At 38.7% G+C, this 18,951-nt stretch overlaps 1 protein-coding gene across 7 annotated transcripts in view; it reads right to left on the bottom strand.

Moving 5' to 3' along the window:
* LOC123705744 (FERM, ARHGEF and pleckstrin domain-containing protein 2) overlaps window positions 1–18,951 on the bottom strand; it is a 69,270-nt gene that overhangs the window by 17,608 nt on the left and 32,711 nt on the right. For 2 of the 7 annotated variants that reach the window (XM_045654738.1, XM_045654739.1), the window contains exons 9-15: window positions 18,503–18,663; window positions 17,855–17,929; window positions 15,516–15,682; window positions 14,293–14,558; window positions 13,128–13,154; window positions 12,521–12,607; window positions 12,194–12,275 (exon numbers count right to left, since the gene is read on the bottom strand). In XM_045654738.1, the coding sequence (XP_045510694.1) occupies window positions 12,194–12,275; window positions 12,521–12,607; window positions 13,128–13,154; window positions 14,293–14,558; window positions 15,516–15,682; window positions 17,855–17,929; window positions 18,503–18,663 (865 nt within the window). The remainder of the gene's footprint in view (window positions 1–12,193; window positions 12,276–12,520; window positions 12,608–13,127; window positions 13,155–14,292; window positions 14,559–15,515; window positions 15,683–17,854; window positions 17,930–18,502; window positions 18,664–18,951) is intronic. The other 5 variants (XM_045654740.1, XM_045654741.1, XM_045654742.1 and 2 more) reach the window with 5 other exon arrangements.

Raw genomic sequence — 18,951 nt, 5'->3', positions numbered from 1 at the left:
GTAATGCGCAAAATAAACGAAGAAATATATTTTTTACAAATGGTAAAACTATATGAGAAACATTTTTTTATAAAACCGTAAATTCAGTGTTGATTATCCTATAACGAAATAAGAAAGAAATGAACTCATATCCCACTAATATTTCCTGGAAAAGAAGTCGTTTTATTGAAATTCCTTTTTGTTTAATTCATCTGCACATTCGATTGCAATCATAATCTTTCTCTTTTACATAAACCACGACATTCACTCAATGATGTTATATTACTCATCCAAACATAAAACGCCTTAAAACAACATTTAAAACATTGTTTATAACGCTGGAAAAGTCTCTTAATTTTAGTGCAAACTCCAAATAATTAAAATGGTGCTATCAATCACTTATTTAGTTACATTTTTTCTTTTTTTTTATAATTTTGAGACTTCCATTAAAAATAAACATTCTATAACAAAGGTAACATGCGAAACTCATCTTCCAAATGAGATACGAAATATTGAGCAGAATTTGGCACAAAAGCAAAGCTCTTTAATCTAAAATTAAAATTAATTTCAACTCGTATTGCTATTTAGTGTGCGAATATTTAATACGATTTGTTTTGAGCAGGACATCTTAAAAATCATAGATCTTGGATCTTAACCAAAGTAAATCACAGCCTTACAGTTCTAAGTACATAATACAGTTAACTATAAAGAAACAAATAACAATAAAAAGGCGGAATAACCCGAGAAAAATTTGGCACTATTATAATGTGACTCGCATTAATCAGACAAGGATTTTTGGTCAATAATCGATGTTTACTCTGACTTTTTTGGCAAAATTATAAATATAACTGCTTGTAAATCCGATAAAGCTTTCATTTCATACCAATTATCGGTTCACATATAACTACGTCTAAAACCTTAAGCTAGTTAGTTAAGGTATAGGACCACAATGTTAGACAATAGTTGACGGGTCGATCTATTCAGGATTAACGCTAATATTATTAAAGTCCCAATGTAAATAGTAAGTAAATATTAAATATTAATAACAAGTGAAGTAGAATTGAATTAAAGTAAAGGTTTTATACAAGGCCCAAGTACCGTTTAATGGATTTTTACTCAATAGGGAGTCTACAACGATATATTATATTTTGTTAAACGTGCAACTACTCATTGTCGTCATCTGAGCAGAGCGGTGGCGGTATGGTGGAGACGTCAAACTTTTGCTCCGGGCTATCGCTGGAAGCTTGCGAATCCACATAGTGACTAGAATAGAAGCGCTCCACATTATTTAAGCTAAAGCGTTGATCGAGATCCCTAGTAAAGCGTTCCTGGTTGCCCTCGCTTCCTTCCATATCGTGCTCAAATTGAGGATAGCAATCCTGCGTTTGGAACATGTCCTCTTCTTCGTAACGCTCGGGATAAGGACTGCCTCTATACGCCTCGTATTCATCTTTATCGTGAGGCAATTCGGAATCAGAATAAGCAACTGATTCCCCGCGCTCAAATAGATAACTGGTAGACTTTGTCATTTTTGGAGCCCTTTTAATAGTGTCAATTGGATATGCATAATCATCTGAATCATCCCTATCACTCTGTTCTTCGTAATATTTAGTTCGCGGATGCTGGCCAGAAGATTCCCCGAGCGATTTATCGTCAGATTGGCGATGTGTCGTAGACTTAACTCTCTTTAAGGAAGACTGGCGGCTACTCTTATTCGAATAAGATGTTCTAGGAGGACTATCCTCTGGCACAAATGGTGGTTCCTGCGAATCGAGATAGGGGTGACGTAAACGTCCCAACCTATCGAACCGGGGGAAGCCCATCTCATCTTCATCGGCAGAAGATCCAAATCCTTGAAACTGTACTGGCGCAATATTAATGGAAAAGTTGGGTTGCTCGTAGGAAGTATTTTTATAATTTGCATAGTCCCCATGCTCTTCATCTTCAGAATAGCTCACTTCTTGTACATCATAGTTTTTAGAATCTGCTTTAGATAATTCAGAAGATCCCGATTCCACTTCAGGAATATAACTATCAGAGCATTCCGAACTTTCCATTCGACGTAAAGTATCATCAACGCTTAAAAACACACCGCCCTTGTGCTTATCACTTTCAGAAGAACACTGGCTTTTCGTCGAATCTTCTTCCAAAACGTCTTGTATTTTTTCTTGCCTTTTACGAGCACTTGTTACTTGCTTCTTTCGTCTAAATGTTTTCATTCGCTCACGAGGATCTCGGATAACATCTAATGAACTATCGGTATCGTTGCCACTTGGAGGACTTTTCATTGAAATATTTCTAACTAATAACGACTTTTTAACAGGAGCTTTAAGTGGTTGAATAGGGGGTGATTCTGAACTAAGACTACTTGAATAGTATGGAGAACATCTTGAAAGTGGTGTTTTTCCTGATCTCTCGGACGATTTCTTCTCTTGAAAATCTCGATGTATAGGTGGTAAATCCGGAACAGCTATAATGGGCAAATCCGCTGAAGCTAAGTAGTGCTCATGAAAAGACCAGCTTTTTGGTTTACTACGATATTGCTGTGAGGTTTTATATTCCTTGATTTGATTCTTCGACAAGGTTTTATCGTCATAACTTGCGTGTTTTGCTAGTGGTTTATAATCTGATCTTCCAAATTGACTGTTCGTTTCTTCACGAATTATATTCGAAAATTCTTGACTTTGATAGCGCTCGGAGTGTTTTTCTTCTTGACTGTATAATTGTGAGGGCATATCAATGTCTATTTCAGGCTGGGCGCCTGCATAATATGGCTTAAATCCGCCATCTTCACTTTGACATCTTAAAGTAGGTCTCATGTATCTATGTGTTTGTTCTTCGTAGCTAAGACTTTTCGGAGGAGCTTTTGTAAAACGATCTTGTGTAAGGTCATAAGTTGACGGGTAACCTTTTAATCTTTGGTCGAATCTAAAAATTCCATTGGTGTGTCTTTGTAAACTGCTTAAAGAACTTGAGCTTGATTTATCCGACTTATCACTGTAACTAACAGACGACGATTTCTCAACCTTTGTAGAACTAGCTCCCAGTCTATGCATAGATTCGTTTACATCCACTGTTGTTTCGTCTTTTGGAACAGAGATCTTTTCACTTTCTAAATCATCAGGCTTGCAATCTTCTTCAATACTGGGTTCTTTAATAATAACAGTTTCATTCTTTTTATTTTCGGATACTTCTGAACCCGGTTGATCTTCACGAGCCGTCGCGATTAAAGTATGGCTCGTGCTAGCCGACCACTCCGATATAGACTGTGCTAGTGTTAAAGTGCTATCACTTTTTGTGCCCGAACTACTATCCATGCACTTTTTAGATATAGTCGTTTCAGAACTACATAATTTATCGTACTTTATATTATCAGAACTTTTTTCTAAGCTGCTACTCTTTGAACTTATTTCTGCTTGTGATCCCATTTTAGATTGCTGGTCCAGTTTTTTACTAGCATGGGAAGACGAATATGCCTTTGGTGTATTATCAGATTTTTCGCTTTTTGGAATAGACACAGCTGATATGCTTTCAGACGCCGATAAATTCGCGTACTGACGGACTGTGTTCGTTCCTGTAGACCATTCAGAAATACTTAAACATATAGATGTATCTTCAGAATGGGAACTATGTGTGCATTTTTTCTGTGGAAGCCCAATTTTAACAGTTCCGTCTAAATCGGTTCCAAATGAACTGGTCTCTTCTTCTGAATGGCTACTATGACTGCACCGCTTACATGGTCCTGTGCTGCTGATACTCAGTTTGGTCACAGCTCGTACAGTTTCGTCTACATTAGTCTGTGATAAAATATCATCAATAGAGGTATCAGAATTGTTTGAGCCGCATGATACTTTTTGACCACTAAATTGCGAAAATCCTTTATCAAAATCTGGCGACAAACTTTTGCTATCGGCACCAAATACATCATCTGTGTACGCATGGTCATCATCATATATTGGGCTATGGTTAGTTGGGGATTTTTGAGGCTGACTTATTATAACTTTATCTTCAAGACTATTTTTTGTACTGAACGACTTGTTATCGGTCCTTGTACAACACGTACCTACGTCACCCATAAAACAAGACGCGTTAGTTATTGTGCCACTTAAGCAAGATTTATCATAACTCACTGCAACGCTTTTATTGGTGTTTGCTGCTTCATCCTGTTTATCTAAGGGTTCCACCATATAACCCGACTTCTCATAAGGTATGACCTGCGGTTTATTCTGATGGTCAGATGTTGGTTCTGGAGTTTTTTCTGACTTAGACTCTTGTACATCACGTTCTAATTCCTCGTCGTTATTTAAAGTGTCGCTGTCGTCATCCGACCCTAAGTGACCCTTAGAGCTTTCTGATTGAATAGTAACTTTAGTCGCTTGTTCGGGTTCATTACTCATATAATAAACTTGTACTTTTTCAACTATAGGTGTCCTCAAAACACCTTCACTAGATGGGAGTGAAGGTACTTCGTCCATGTCGCTAGATTTTTGTCTCGTCATTTCTAAAGACTCATTTCTTTTACCACCTACTTGTGAAGGTAATTCGGGCAAAGGCCAATCTTCAGATTCTTGACTTTCGCTTGCTGACGATTGTTTGGAAGGCGGGAAGGGACCCGAACCAGATTTTGTTTTCCTTGGAGTTGATGGTTCATCACTTTTTCTATTCTTTTTCTCGGAATCTTTTTTAGATTCAGAGTACATTTCGCTTATTTTAATATGATCGATTGGAATTTCAGGCATTTCTGCTGATGTTCGTCTATCAGTGTCAGATATATACGCAACATTTGCATTACTTGGAGGATCAGAGCTAAGGCTCGCTTGATGATCACTAGAATTTAATGACTCTTCGTTGATACTTTCAGATCTAGAACACGCTTTAGTAGAATCCTCATCGGCACTCGTTTTTTCGGAAGCTGTACTACGTTCAGAAATACGCGATAAGGTACGGCCAAAATTTTGACCGTATCCAATGACTACATCCGTTGACGATGATGACGAAGTTGCTGGATACAAAAAATTGACAGGAAAATCATTTAGATCATCAGTAAAATCAGCATCAGTTGAATCCTTCGATGTATTTGCAGACAAAGGTGGATTTTTCGAGAACGTTTGAAAATCGTCCAAAATCCTTTGATTACCATAGTCGAATACTTCTTTATTTATATTTAAACTTTCATAACCTTCGTGATCTTGCGGTATCCAAGCCTCTTCAATACTCGTGCTGTTTTCACTACCCGACGCACCAAAAAAGGGACGCCATGTAGGTTTTAATTCTTCGCCACGTCGATAAGCTTCTCCTAAAGAACCAGATGTAGACTCAGTTGTTTCAAACGAACCTCTTGATTCCACACTAAGCGATCCCCTCGAATCCATGCTTGATTTTGATGAACTTTTCTGCTCATCTAGACGACATTTTCTACGAGACGATGAGTCATCTACACTAAGAGAACCTTTAGAAGGAGTGGTTGTTGTAGTCGTATCCATACTAGACTTTGAAGAACTTTTCTGATCTGTGTCTTTTAGAGCTCTCTTTTTCATTAATTCTCGTTCAAATGATGACGTTATAACGTTGCCATCATCATCGAAGTCTATAGTTGTATTCTGATCTTCTTGGGAAATAGTAATAGCTATTTTTGTTTTTTTCACGGTTCTTTCTAATTCTTTCTTTATTTCAGAATCTTTTGACGCTGCTGACTGGCTTGATTCTGATTCTTCAATAACACATTTTCCGATTTTATCTAAGGCACTTTTTCTTATATTAGGCCTCGATAACTGTTCTACCGTTTTATCAATGCTCTCCGAACTTGATTCAGAATCTGTTGGCGCTTTTTGAGAATCGACTGGACCTTGTTTTTCTAAGGTAGGGGTTGGTGATTTTCTCGTTCCAAATTTGGATGGACTCCTGGGACTTTCAATGCGTCCTAGTTCTGGAATCGGCGAAGGTGACTTGGAATTGGATTTTGAATGTTCACTGGAGAATGTGTGCTGTGATAGCAAATGTTCTTCACCATATTCCATAGCTTGTTTAAGTTCTTCTAAGCATTCACGGTCTTTCTTGTTGAGCTTTTCAATATCTTGAGATATACCAAGCGGTCTTGCGATTGAACAACTGACACTAGACTCGTCATCAATGGAACTTCCTTTGATGTTGGCGCTAGATGGGCTAATATCTTTTTCTACACTCGTCCATGACGTAGACTCTGAACTTCTAGATCGTTCTGCACTTAATTTTAATAGTTCGGTACGTTTAGATTTAGCTGATAATAAAGTCCGCTTTTGCTCCGTGGGTGAGATATCATTTGTGCTTCCTGAGCTACCCGTTTGTTCACCCGATTCAGATTTATGTGTGGACTTTGAAGTACTCGAATCTATAAACGGTATGTTTTCAATTGTAGGACTATTCTCTTGTGGCGGAGTAACAATTATTTTATTTTTATTTTTGAATTTCAGAGATAAATCAACCCTGCTTGTGTCCTTTGTTTGGCGATCTTCATTATCTGGAATTTGAGCCATAGTTTCATGTTTCAAAAATTCAATCAAGCTCGCAGAAGATTCATCAAATGTACTTTGAGGTTCCAAACCTTTACCACTTTTACTTGTATCTGACAATTGCAAATCCGTTTCAGCAGTGTATTCATCATAATCGACAGTTCGCCAAGATCCCGTATCATCACTTTTGCCACGATATAATTTTGATGCCCTGTCTTTTTTAATAGTTTGATCTTGATCTGATGAACTGTCAGCATCTATATAAGGAAGAGATAATCCCAACATATTACTTTCATCAGACATTTTTAATTCGCTAACTTCAGTCAATGATTCTTCTTCACTCGTCAATCGCGTTACTTCTGGTTTCTTATCTGTTACTAAACTGCGAATATCTTTGTCACTTTTACTTTCTTGAAGTTCGTACTGTCGTTGTTTATTGTAAATTTCTATCTTTCTCCGTTCCATAATAACAGTTTGCGTATCATTTTCAATGACTGTATGTTGAGAACTAGTAAGCCATTCAATTGAAGAATCATCTTCAGTTTTTTCCTTATAACTGTGTGATGGAGAAGTCTCCTTAAGTTCAACGTCTTTATCAGTTACCTCAGATTCTTCATTGACAATGGGGTGGACATCCACTGTAACAACCTCTTGCTTGTAATGTTTGTCAGTAGATGCTTGTGCTTGAGTGACTGTAGCGGGTGTGACATAATTTCTATCCAAACTTTTTGATTTTGCTTTTGCCTCAAGATGCATTTCTGCCTTACGATCTAAGCTTTTAGACTTTACGCTCGGGTGGACTTTATGATACACAACCTTCCCTTCTATCTGTTGTTTTATTTCTTGTTTTTTAGAAAGTGTTTTTGGAGACTTTGTAAGCGCTGCAATTTCATCAAATTTGTCTTCTAATGACTGACTGGTCTTGCCATCCAAACTTTTATTTGTTACCTTATTATTTGTGTCTGATGTCTTTTGATCTTCAAAGCTACGACTTATCTTACCGCCTAATTTATTGTCCAATTTTTTCGGCGATTTTGCTATGAAAACATGATCTTCGGCTTTGCTGTTTATTTTAGTTTCGATGATGATTTTATCACCTTCCGTTTTTACCAAGATCTTATCTTCGGGAGGTGGGAATGGTGGCAAGGCATCCTTTACGGGGCTTATAAGAGTTTTTGTTTGTTTTAATGCTGCTTCAAAAAGCATTTGCTGTTTTTCTTTACGCTTTGCAATTTCTGTATCACTATCTTCTTGAGATTTAGTTCGCTCTTTGCTGCCTCCTCTTTTGACTTCCATTTTTTCAAGCGATTTCGATTTCTCTTTGGTAGACTTTTTAATCGATTGTTCTATTTCTTGGCTTTTCGCTCTAGCTATATCTAGAGGTGGCACAGTTAGAAAATCTGGGCGTTCTTTAAGAGAAGAAGGTAAAGATTTTTGTGTTTGTAAAGCTCTAACTTTTGTTGCATTAGTATCAAGAGAACCAGCTTTATTAAGTTTATTGCTTATCTTCTGCCTATCCTCGGGTTTTATTTTTAATGTGAGCTTCTTCTTTTCTTTTCGTTTAATTCTTTCTATATCCGGTACGATTTGGTCTTCGCTTAAATCAGACAGTTTTCTGATACTTCCTCTTGGTGAATTCAAAGATGATGTTGGTGATCTAGAGGGAGACTTTGACAACGGAGAACGAGAAATTGGAGATGGATTAATAGGCGAACGCGAAGGAGATTTAGCTTGACTTTTAATTTTACTTAAATCATGTTGACGTTTGAACGAGCGAGGCCGGCGCTGTTCCACGAGGCTTTCCAACAACTTCATTTCTTCATTATCTATAGAAACTGTTTTTAGATCATCTGGTAAATCGCCTGCATGTTCTTCATCCTCCTCTTCAATTTTTTCAATTGATTCCTCTTTCACAGGCGTTATTTTTGAAGTCTTATCATCAATTAAAGGTTTCTCTTCTAAGATATCACCTTCTTCATTGTCATCTTCAACTGTATCGTCTTTAGATGAAAACGCATTCATAGGAGGCAATCTATGCAATTGAATGACCGGAGTATCTAAACTCTTCGCCCGTCTGCTTGCAGTTGGAGAATCCTGTGTAGCTTTTTGACGCTGCAAAGAAAATACTGATCCTTCAGATAGATTTAAACGTGCATGAGCAAAAAGAATAGGAGTTCCACCAGTTTTTCTTAACATTGGCGAAATTAATTCATCTCGCAAACTCTTTTTGATGTCCAACTTATTAAAGTCATTTCTATTTGACTGAGAAACATCACTCTTTTCCTCAGACTGCGTGCGTACGCCGGTTACTTTTTGTATTTCCATGTCAGCTAAATGTTCATCTTCCGATTTTAAAAATTCTGTACTTTCTAATATGGGTGAAGGAATGTTTTCGTTATATTCCCACGTAGAACTTTCTTTGCTTATTTGTTTTATTTCTGGAGCTTTCATCACTATATCATCTTCAGAACTTGGTATTGATATCGATCTTTCAGAGATACGTCTTAATTCGGTAGCATTTGCAGGAGGGTTATTATCTAACACTTTCGGATTATATTTAGCTTCTAATTCGGATAATTTGCGACATTGAGGTGGTGAGCCTTCGATTTCTGTAGAACTCATAGTTTGTCCTCTATGCCACGCCCCTGAAGTAATTTTATCATATTCTAGTTGCAAAATTGGTTCCAGATCCTTTCTAGATTGCGGTGGAGAAAACTCAAGTTTTGGAGCAGACTCAGTCGTACCGAAAACATCATCAGAATCTACGCTTTCATCGTCCGACGAAAAAGACGTAATCCTAATTTTATTATTGTTTTTGTTTTTAATTTTACCACCCACACCTTTTTTGCCGGTGCCTCGAGGCTTAATCGGCCTTTTTGCAGGTAGCTTATCAGACTTTGACTTAATATCAGCACGCAGTTTTTCAGACGCTGATAAAGGTTTTGGTTCTTTACATATGGGCGCTTGAGGAAGATTTCGGCCGTTTATAGCAAATTTAATATCATGAGAATATTGTTGATCTTGTCTCATGCTATCAGTCTTAGAACTAGTAGCTGAGTCACTCTCAATTTGACTTAGTTTAGAATTAAGTGTTTCTAGTAAAGCAGAATCCAAACATTTTGTAATATCTCTCTTCGGGCTAGGCAAGTGTTGCATTTTGCCGCTTTTATCAACTTCTAATGTAATTGGATCGACCTTTGATAAGTCAATGTTTTGTGTGAATAAGAAATCTCGATTTTCAACATCCAAAAACTTCATAGCGTGTTCTGTTTGTATACTGTTTCTAGGAGATTTAGGTGATTTGGGTGATTTTGGAGATTTCGGCGACTTAGGTGACTTTGGCGATTTTGGTGACTTAGGTGATTTAGGAGATTTGGGTGAACGAGGCGATTTCGGATGGTCATGATATCTGCACCGAGGATGAGCATTGACCACATGGCGTCCATTTTGTGGCGGTAATGTAATGATGTCCGGTGGGGGCATTTTATCATTGATTGGCGAAGGAGCAGTGCCATTCATAATATGCCTTTTGTGTAAAACGTAAGGAATGTCGTAACTATCGTCAACTTTTTTAGGGTCATTGAAACCAGCTTTGAATGCGTCGAATTCTTTAAAGTAATTTTTAGGTAAATCAAATCGTGGTCTTTGATCTGGATATCTAGACGGTAATTCGAAATGAGATCGTTTAGTCGCAATCGGGGGAGCACTTGGTATTTGTCGGAATATATAATCCTCGTCGCTGGATTCAGCTGGAGTGAGATCGATAGATTTCTGATGCATTAAAACATGTCTACGGGAATTGACACTACTAAATCGCGGCCTATTAGCTAAACTGTTAGGATCGCTCTTAGTTCTCTCTACTGTGGGATGCGTATACGGCGCAGCAGTATCGGCGAGACGACTGCTAGAACTAGTATCTAAAATGAGTTTCGGATTATATTCATCGAAATGAGTTTTAGCCATCAACTCTTCTTTCAAGTTCTCTTTTCTAATTATGTGTGTGTGAACCTTACCGCGCATTGATTTATCGAAGTCCGATTGTAATATCGAAGCTGTTTCAGTTTGTGCAGCAGCTTTGGCTCTATTTTTAGCATATTCAATACTATCCATTGCCGGCAATATTCTGACATTCACGTCTGATTCATTCGAAGACTCTTTTACAAGCTGGCATGGTGGATTTTCTTTACTGGTCGATCGCGTCAATGATTCAATCTTATCTTTGTCGAAACTGAAAATAGTTTCGGACGATCGTCGCCTCTGGTAGTTTTGTATTTTTGCGGCTCTATTATTATCAATTTCGGTTTCTAAGCCTGCAATCTTTTCCGGCCAAATATGAGTTGTTCGCGGATGAATGTCTTCGTCTTCAGTAGACAATTCGTCGACTTTCTTTGGTGGACTTAAATCGGAATAATTACCGAACTGATCTAGTTCAACGTGTTGCAGACTAGCCGAGTGCAAGGGAGACGGTTCTTTATGTTTATTATTACTAGGGAACGTAGAATACGGTGTAGGAATGTGATAATAATTAGGTGACGTAGCTATATTAGCGATAAGATCTTCATGCGATTTATCAAAGAGCGTTCTCTCTCTATACTCCGGTTTTTCCATGCCTATAAAAGTAGATTGGGCGTCATAAAATTCCTTACCTGAATCCGGACTCGAAATGGGCGAGATAGGCTCGAACGGATCGATGTAAGCGTTTTGTATACTAGCAATACTACGGCGTCTAACGCTTAAATCGTCCGTTTCATACAAACTCTTTTTACAGTCGTAATAATCAGATTTAGAATCTTGACTGGACGTGCGCGAGCCCGACCTGTCCGAACTTTTACTTTTAAGCGTCTCTCGCGATTTCTTACTATCGGTGTGATAGACGCTATCGCGCGATTTCTTACTAGATTCGGCGCTACTTTTTGAAAGCTTAGAGTCGTAGATGTCGCTCCTCGACTCCTGACTCGAGGTTCGGGAGCCGAGAGCGCGCTTAATCTCTTTGTAAAAGTTTCCATCGGAACGAACCGAGAGTTTCTCGCGCGGAAGAACCCTCGGATCGTCCGCGAGGAACGGATCGATCGGCAGGTCGTTGTCGCTCTTGTACTTGAGCGTCGCCGCCGTGAGATTGACTTCCCGGTCGTCGGCGATCGACAGCGAGCGGTCGTCGTCGTCGGACGGCAGCTCGTTGCCCGAGTCGAGCGAGCAGGAGCGCGTGCGCGGCCGCACGCGCGCGTAGCGGCCCGAGCCCTCGTCGTCCGACCGCTCCACCAGCTCGTAGCTATCGTGCGACAGGTCGTCCTGCGAGCCGGCGCGGAACGGCGGCGCGTCCAGGCGCGGGAAGCTGGCCGAGTAGGCGCGGTCCAGCGGGCCGGGCGGGCCGGGCGGGCCCAGCGACGCGCGCGAGCCGTAGCGCGTGACGGGCGAGTCGGGGCGGAATGCGCTGGGCTCGGCGGGCCGGCGGGCCGGGCGGCGCGTGCGGCCCGCCTCGTCGAAGCTGAAGTCGCGCAGGTTGCGGCAGGACGCGCTGCGGCGGCGGGCGCGCGGCGCGCGGGGCGAGGCGGGCGCGGGCAGCGAGCCGCCCGAGCGCGACGAGCGCACGGACGGGCACGCCGAGTAGATGTTGGTCTGCGACAGCTCGAACTCGAGGCGCTCGCAGGACTCGCTGAAGCTGGAGCGGTGCTTGGCGCGCACGAAGGCGGGGTAGAGGCTAGAGGGGGGCGAGGCGGCAGTCGGACCTGCGGCGCGCGCACGACGCGGCGGACTGGGAGCGCGCGCGGGGCCCGCCGACGCATCCGTCCACGGACTCTCCTGAGAATCCTGCAACCGACGATGTTGTTATTAGAAACATGACTACTGACTAGTCGTATATTTACCTTGTGAAACGCATTGCTACTTTTTCCACTTATAAACATGGATACAAAATTTCTACAATTTTTCACATAAACAAAGAAGTGGAAAAGTAAAAATACTGACTCTAAAATTAACAAAACATATTTTAAAATAAACTTCTATTCAATTTGATAAAACAAACATAACAAATGTGTCTATCGAAGTAAACTCACCAATGGTGTCGTCGTCCGATGAGGCAGAGGTGAATCCTCCGTAGGATGATGATTGACCTCTGCATGGGTCACTACCTCGGGACCCTCCTGACGTCACAATACACCATTACAAAGTATTCTTTCAAAATTAAACCACACAGATAGATGAATTATAGTTGTTACTGCGTTAATATAAAGCACATTTATATCAGTATTTATACCAGTACCATCTACTACTTTTAGATAAATGATATGTTGTATTAGATTTATTGCAAAAACAACTATACGTTAATGACCAATGATTTTAAAGTGCGTCATTGATTTGATGAAAGACAGTGCGCAATGAATAGAGATATTTTTAATTAATACTACTTTTACCATTCCCTTAATTATTACAAAACTAAAAATACGCACTAAGCTAAATTCCTCTAAAAACATTTATATAGATAATATTTTGGTGCATATTTTTAGCTCAACCAAAAATAACTAAATATGCACATCTGGATAATAAGACAACAAACACAAATGAATGAAATCTAGATTATATGATTGGTTAGCACAACTTTGTATGAAAAGTTAACAAAAGGGGTTAAAACGTAAGATATAGCAAGTCATTAAATGCCCTTACGATTTGCTGGCAGTACAGTTTTGTCAGCTGAAATAGAAAACGATCAACTTTCTATGTGCTCTACTGTCTAATATATACTACATCTAAGGCTATATAACTTGGTTAAAGATAATCAATGTCTACATGATACGACTGTTCAATATAAACTTGTTCGCTAATTTCAAATGGGTCAAAACTAAGATCAATTTAGGCATACTCTGATTCTAAATAGATTTCTTTTATGCTGCTATTTTTCAGACACATTCATTTAATGAAAACAAGGAACGTCTACTTGTCATGCGTTGAAGTAATTTAAGCCTATAAGCCTTGAAAGGTGTCTTCGTATTAATATTTAATATATCTACACCCTTCTACGCCAAGTAACTTAATCTTATTATGTAACACGTCCGTTCTCTATTGATTTATGAAAAAATACATTTTCATTTTCATTTACAGTTTTAATAGTGGCAATTTGCAATATTCAATAATTTACAATTACAATAAAAGAAATTACTGTATGTAAAAACATCTATATCTCTAACTACCTACAATTCCTTAGTATCTTTAATATTATTTGCGTCTAAAATGAACATTTAGTAAATGAATGGGGCGGTAAGGATACCTACTTGACCTGTTATAATCAATGTAAATCGTTTCAGATGACAGTGCAAACTGGTAAAATGATATATGTATGTAAGTACTATTTATTGTAAACAAAACTTCATAAAATAATATGTCTATGAAGAAAAAAGATTTTAACATTTGAATAATTTTATTGAATAAAATAAAAAGTTACTTGACCGATAAAAAAATCTTTCAGCTAACACTATTCATGAGACAGTTTTAATTATTATTTTTGTGTCAAATTACCGGGGACGTAAAAATTTAAAAAAACGACGTGTGGCACTCGAGGACTGCCGCGGTAAAGCTATTGCATGCTATGCCTTCAAGCCACACCTCCACCCGTCGGAGTGGGGAGCGTGAGGTTTTTTCGTTACGGAATTTCTCGATTCGGTCCCCGCGCTCAAGGCCCGCGATAGAAGCTATGCAATAGCTTAAAAAAACTTACTTGACAAGAAAAAAGAAAAAAGTTACTTGACATTTACATTTAACGCATTTATCCTTACCACCCCATACAAACCGTCCACAACACACCATACATACAACTTTGTAACACAAAACTTACCTTGTCTCTCGTGGAAGCAAAGGCGGTAGCTGGAGGCGGCGGGCGAGCGAGCGTGCGCGTGTACGTGTGCGTGTCCGTGCGCGTGTCCGTGTGGGGGGTGTTGGGGGTGTTGGGGGTGTTGGGGGTGTGGGGGGTGTTGGGGGTGTGGGGCGAGGGGGAGCGGGAGCGGGGGCGAGCGGCCGCGCGCGCCGCGTCCGCCGGGTAGCCGCGCATCATCAGCGAGGCCTCCAGGTAGTGAGGTTGCTTGTCCCACTCCAGGGAAATCGCTGGAAAGGCAAACAATAATTAAGAGATTTGTTGCAGGTAATAGCTAGTCAGTCAGCAGTCTTTAGTTGTTAATGTTTGATTTAGGTGGAAGTTCTTGTTCGTGGTCTGCTGGTGATTTCTTATTTCGATTATTGTATAATTTTACAACAAAATATTTTGAGTGAGTTTTGCTGCTCATTGAGCGCTTCTTGATTGAATAAATATAAAATTGTAGATTTTAAAATATAACTTTTTAAAATACTTCAAGACTTCTAAATTATAGAATGCATTTAATTTAATAATGTAAAAAAGTTTTAATAAAAAATATCCACCAAACAAGTCAATAACAATATTGTTCTTACAATCCAATACCTTAGCCAAAACATTCCCCATCCTTCACGCGTTAACCTCCTCGTCAAGTCTAAAAGCTTATATGATAATCATTGACGTACAATAAACGGATAGACTCACAATCGCCAATTAAATGTTGCTAAACATTCATTCAAATTTAGACCTTATTTCGTGTCAGTAATGTTCAAAATCCAACGTATGTGCCCAATACAAAACTCTGCCTACTAGACGTAGGCCGAGTTTTGCCATCTCTAATTTTAGATCGTAACTGTCAATGTAGTGGGTTTAAAAAGTCGTAAAAAACACGTAAGCAGAGTTATACTATATATCAATTTTAGAGCGTATCTGTGAATCATCAAGTTGATTGTATGTCAAATGTAATTGAAAATTCTGCCTAATGTAAGTATATTAGTAGGCAGAGTTGTACGTAGGCTAAACTAAAAACTAAACTCTGCATACGTAGTGTGTACGTAGGCAGAGTTTACCATCTCCAATTTTAGAGCGTAAAGGCCTATTCAAACCTAAGCGGTAATACTACCCACGGCGGTAGCGGATACCGCTCTGGTTTGAATAGGCCCTTACTGTGAGTCTAGTTTGCACGTCAATGGGCAGTATATCGCACGTACCGTCAGAGCCGGGCGGCAGCGGCAGCAGTGGGTGCGCGGACACGCTGGCGTTGAGCGGGGCCACGCCAGCGTGGGACCCGTGCGGCCCGTGCCCGTGGGCCCCGTGCCCGTGCGCCACGCTCGCGCGCGACCCGCCCGCAGAGCGCGACGCGCGAAACGAGCCCGACCTGCGACATCGGCGAGAGGATGGTCACCACTGCTTTTGGTCATCGCCGCTAGCGCTATCGTGACGCTTGCCTAACTTCTTTTCATTAACTTAATAACTCTATTCCTAACTTTTTCATGACTTTTGGTAGCGAGAGACAGTGGAAATTGAATACGTTTTTGTTTTCCCTAGTTATGTAACTATAGCTAACGTGACGCTATAAGTCATAGTAACGAGAGGCAGTGTAATGAATCGAATGATAAAATAAAATAATCGTGACGCTCATTTTATTCTATAAGATTCCATAAAACTTGCTAAAATAATTTTGCTATGTCCACAGTGTTTTTATGAAACTTTTGAAAACGCACAATACTGTCAACACAGATCATGTGACGTTTTCTACTTCACATGTGGTTTTGAAACTCAGGAAATTGAAATTTATGACAATTACAACAGAGTAAATAAAAAATCAAAATTATACAATTCTAAGAACGATGTCATATTATATTATTTAATTTACTCAAAAAAAGTATATCAACTTAAATTAACAACAAATTCTTTTAAAATTTATTACTCAAGTGAAACCATTATTAAAAAGGCATTTTATCTAAAACAAAACCAACACTAATACTGAAAGTAAATCCAATTCTCGCAGAGGAATTCAAAAATATCAAATCTTATTGGCTATTAAAAAAAAACTGCACTAGAAAAACAAAAAAGTGCAAGTGCATAATTCATAATAAAAACATCGATGCTACCGGACTGACGAAACATAACAGGAGAGGGTAACGTCACGACAAATGTGCACGGAAATATCGGACTAAACTACAAGCGTCACGATACGATCATCACGAGCGTGGCGCTGTATTGAGAGACAAGAGTTCAACCAATTCGAACGATAGCAATAAACAATCTTATCACCGGTGAGTAAGATTCAATTTTGGCCCTACATCGAACCATCCTCCGACCGATTGTCAATGTCGCACACGACTCAACGTAAATATTTTGGAAGCGAGTCTCAACGTATACAGCGCATGCTCGAGAATGCTAATCACCACTGATACAAAACCATCGCGCCATCTGACCACCGGTTACACAAACTGAATATCAACCAATGAAATCGTTACATTTAAACGGGGCAATCTCATTGGTGGATATAATTATGAACGTTTTAAAAAAAGGAAACTTTACGAATTCTAATCATCCTATCTTGTAAGTCAAGTATTCAAAATCTAAGCTATAAACCACTGTATTTTAGATCTTATTACTCTTCATTATTACACATTAAAAAAGTTAATTCAACCCACTTTTATAATTTGTAAATTTACTTCAAAAAAACTCTAAAACCCGGTGATCAGATAGCAAGCCTCCCGCTAGCCTAAGTTCATTGGATCCAATACATGCATAATATCCCGTCGTTGCTCGTCAACGCCCACGACAACCAAAAGCTAGTGTCCCATCCCATGCCACGCACCAAGATATCATCATTATATACTAAATAATATACTTTGTGCACATTATTCGAGTCAGTGTTACTAATACGTGTTTAGCAACTAAAAATCGGTAAATGCGTCTACAATAATATTAAATTGTATGTACTAAGAATGCAATAAAAAGTGAACCGTAGTATAATTTATATCTAATAGAATCTACCTAAATTGTTGAATTCTTCTACTGATCTACATCTTATTGTATTACAACAAACTTAGAGTCTGACTCTAAAACTAAATGTATTTAAGCATCTGATACGCATGCGTTAAACTGCCGGTAGGGTAGTGCGGTTTTAGTTGAACAAGTGTTTTATCACAGAAAAAATGATTACAGGATCTCTTCCCACACATTCAATACATTTTCGTTCCAAAATAATTTAAAAAAGTCAATTTAAAATTATTTTGACTAATTAAAATTATTTTGTTGCAAAATACTAATTAGATTTTTATTATACTTGGTATTCCTTATCGCGATATAATCTCAAACTTGACCATTATAACCTAACCTATACTAATAAATAAAAATAAAAAAATCGAAAAATATTTTTATTTTAGTGTCGACTTTGTAAAACCTACTAAAATGTATTACAAAAACACCTTAGTTAGCAAAAAAAACGTTACAAAAGCCTAAAAGAACCGCTTCGTTCAACTAAAACCGCTATGTGTGTCGGCAGCCTTACTACGGGGTCACAAGTAACGCGTACCTTTGGAACGTCTGCCGCTTCACGTAGTTGTCGCGCACGAACTCCACTATTTGCTTTTGCGTTTTGCCGCTGTATCTGTTGATAGAAGAAGTTTGTGAGTGAGGTTTTGGGTTACAGTGAGTATTGTACATTTGGAAACATAGTTTAGTGTAGTGATATAATGAAAAAATTTTGTCCGGTTCGTCAAGGTTAATTATATTATATAGTTGTAATATATTATTAGTCAAACCAATAAATCTGTCCAATTACATCACTACATAGTATAAAACAAAGTCGCTTTCTCTGTCCCTATGTCCCATGTCCCGATGTCCCTATGTATGCTTAAATCTTTAAAACTAAGCAACGGATTTTGATGCGGCTTTTTTAATAGTGATTCAAGAGGAAGGTTTTAGTATATAATTTATTAGGTTTTAGATAAAGCGGGCGAAGCCGCGGGCGGAAAGCTAGTTTAAAATATAAGGCAAGTCTTGGATACATTCAAAAACTATCCGAAGAAAAAAGCTATTCTATAAGTTAATTCGCAACGTCTTCTCTCCATAAAACTGTCCAAAGAAAATTTCAATTTCGACAATAATTATTATTCTTCAATAAATATTATTATCAATAGATTTTTTTTTTCTTTTATTCTTTCTTCAAAAATCTCCTTACCTAAACGAAGAACCCCTGGACAGCACCTTGGTCTTATGGCGCGGTATCTTCGGCACGCTGGAACATCTGAAGAAGCCGTGGTTCTCGACGCACTTCTTCCAAAAATTCTTGCACTCGTTGCGACCCTCGAAGAAGAACTCCACTACGTCGCGGTAGTGGCCCTTTAATGTGGAAATTGATTTTATAGATTTTTTAATTGGTTAATTTGAAATTGACGAATTAGTAAGCCCCTGCTTTTTTTGAAGACGATTAATGTTAATACCAGTAGGCAAACTGTAATATTTAACACCTTATTTTACCCAAAAATTCGCCGGAATAATGGCAATGGGCATATCATTGAATACAAATTAACAAGAATAATGAAAGTAACGAAAGATTACATCATCTTTGGAGATATTCTATTGAATATACCCATTTAAAAATTCACTTAAAACACTAATAGTGCCATA

This window comes from Colias croceus, chromosome 2 (genome assembly GCF_905220415.1).
Source record: "Colias croceus chromosome 2, ilColCroc2.1".
Classification (NCBI taxonomy): domain Eukaryota; kingdom Metazoa; phylum Arthropoda; class Insecta; order Lepidoptera; family Pieridae; genus Colias; species Colias croceus.
Note: the sequence above shows the minus strand (reverse complement) of the source record. Positions and strands in the feature narration are given on the sequence as shown.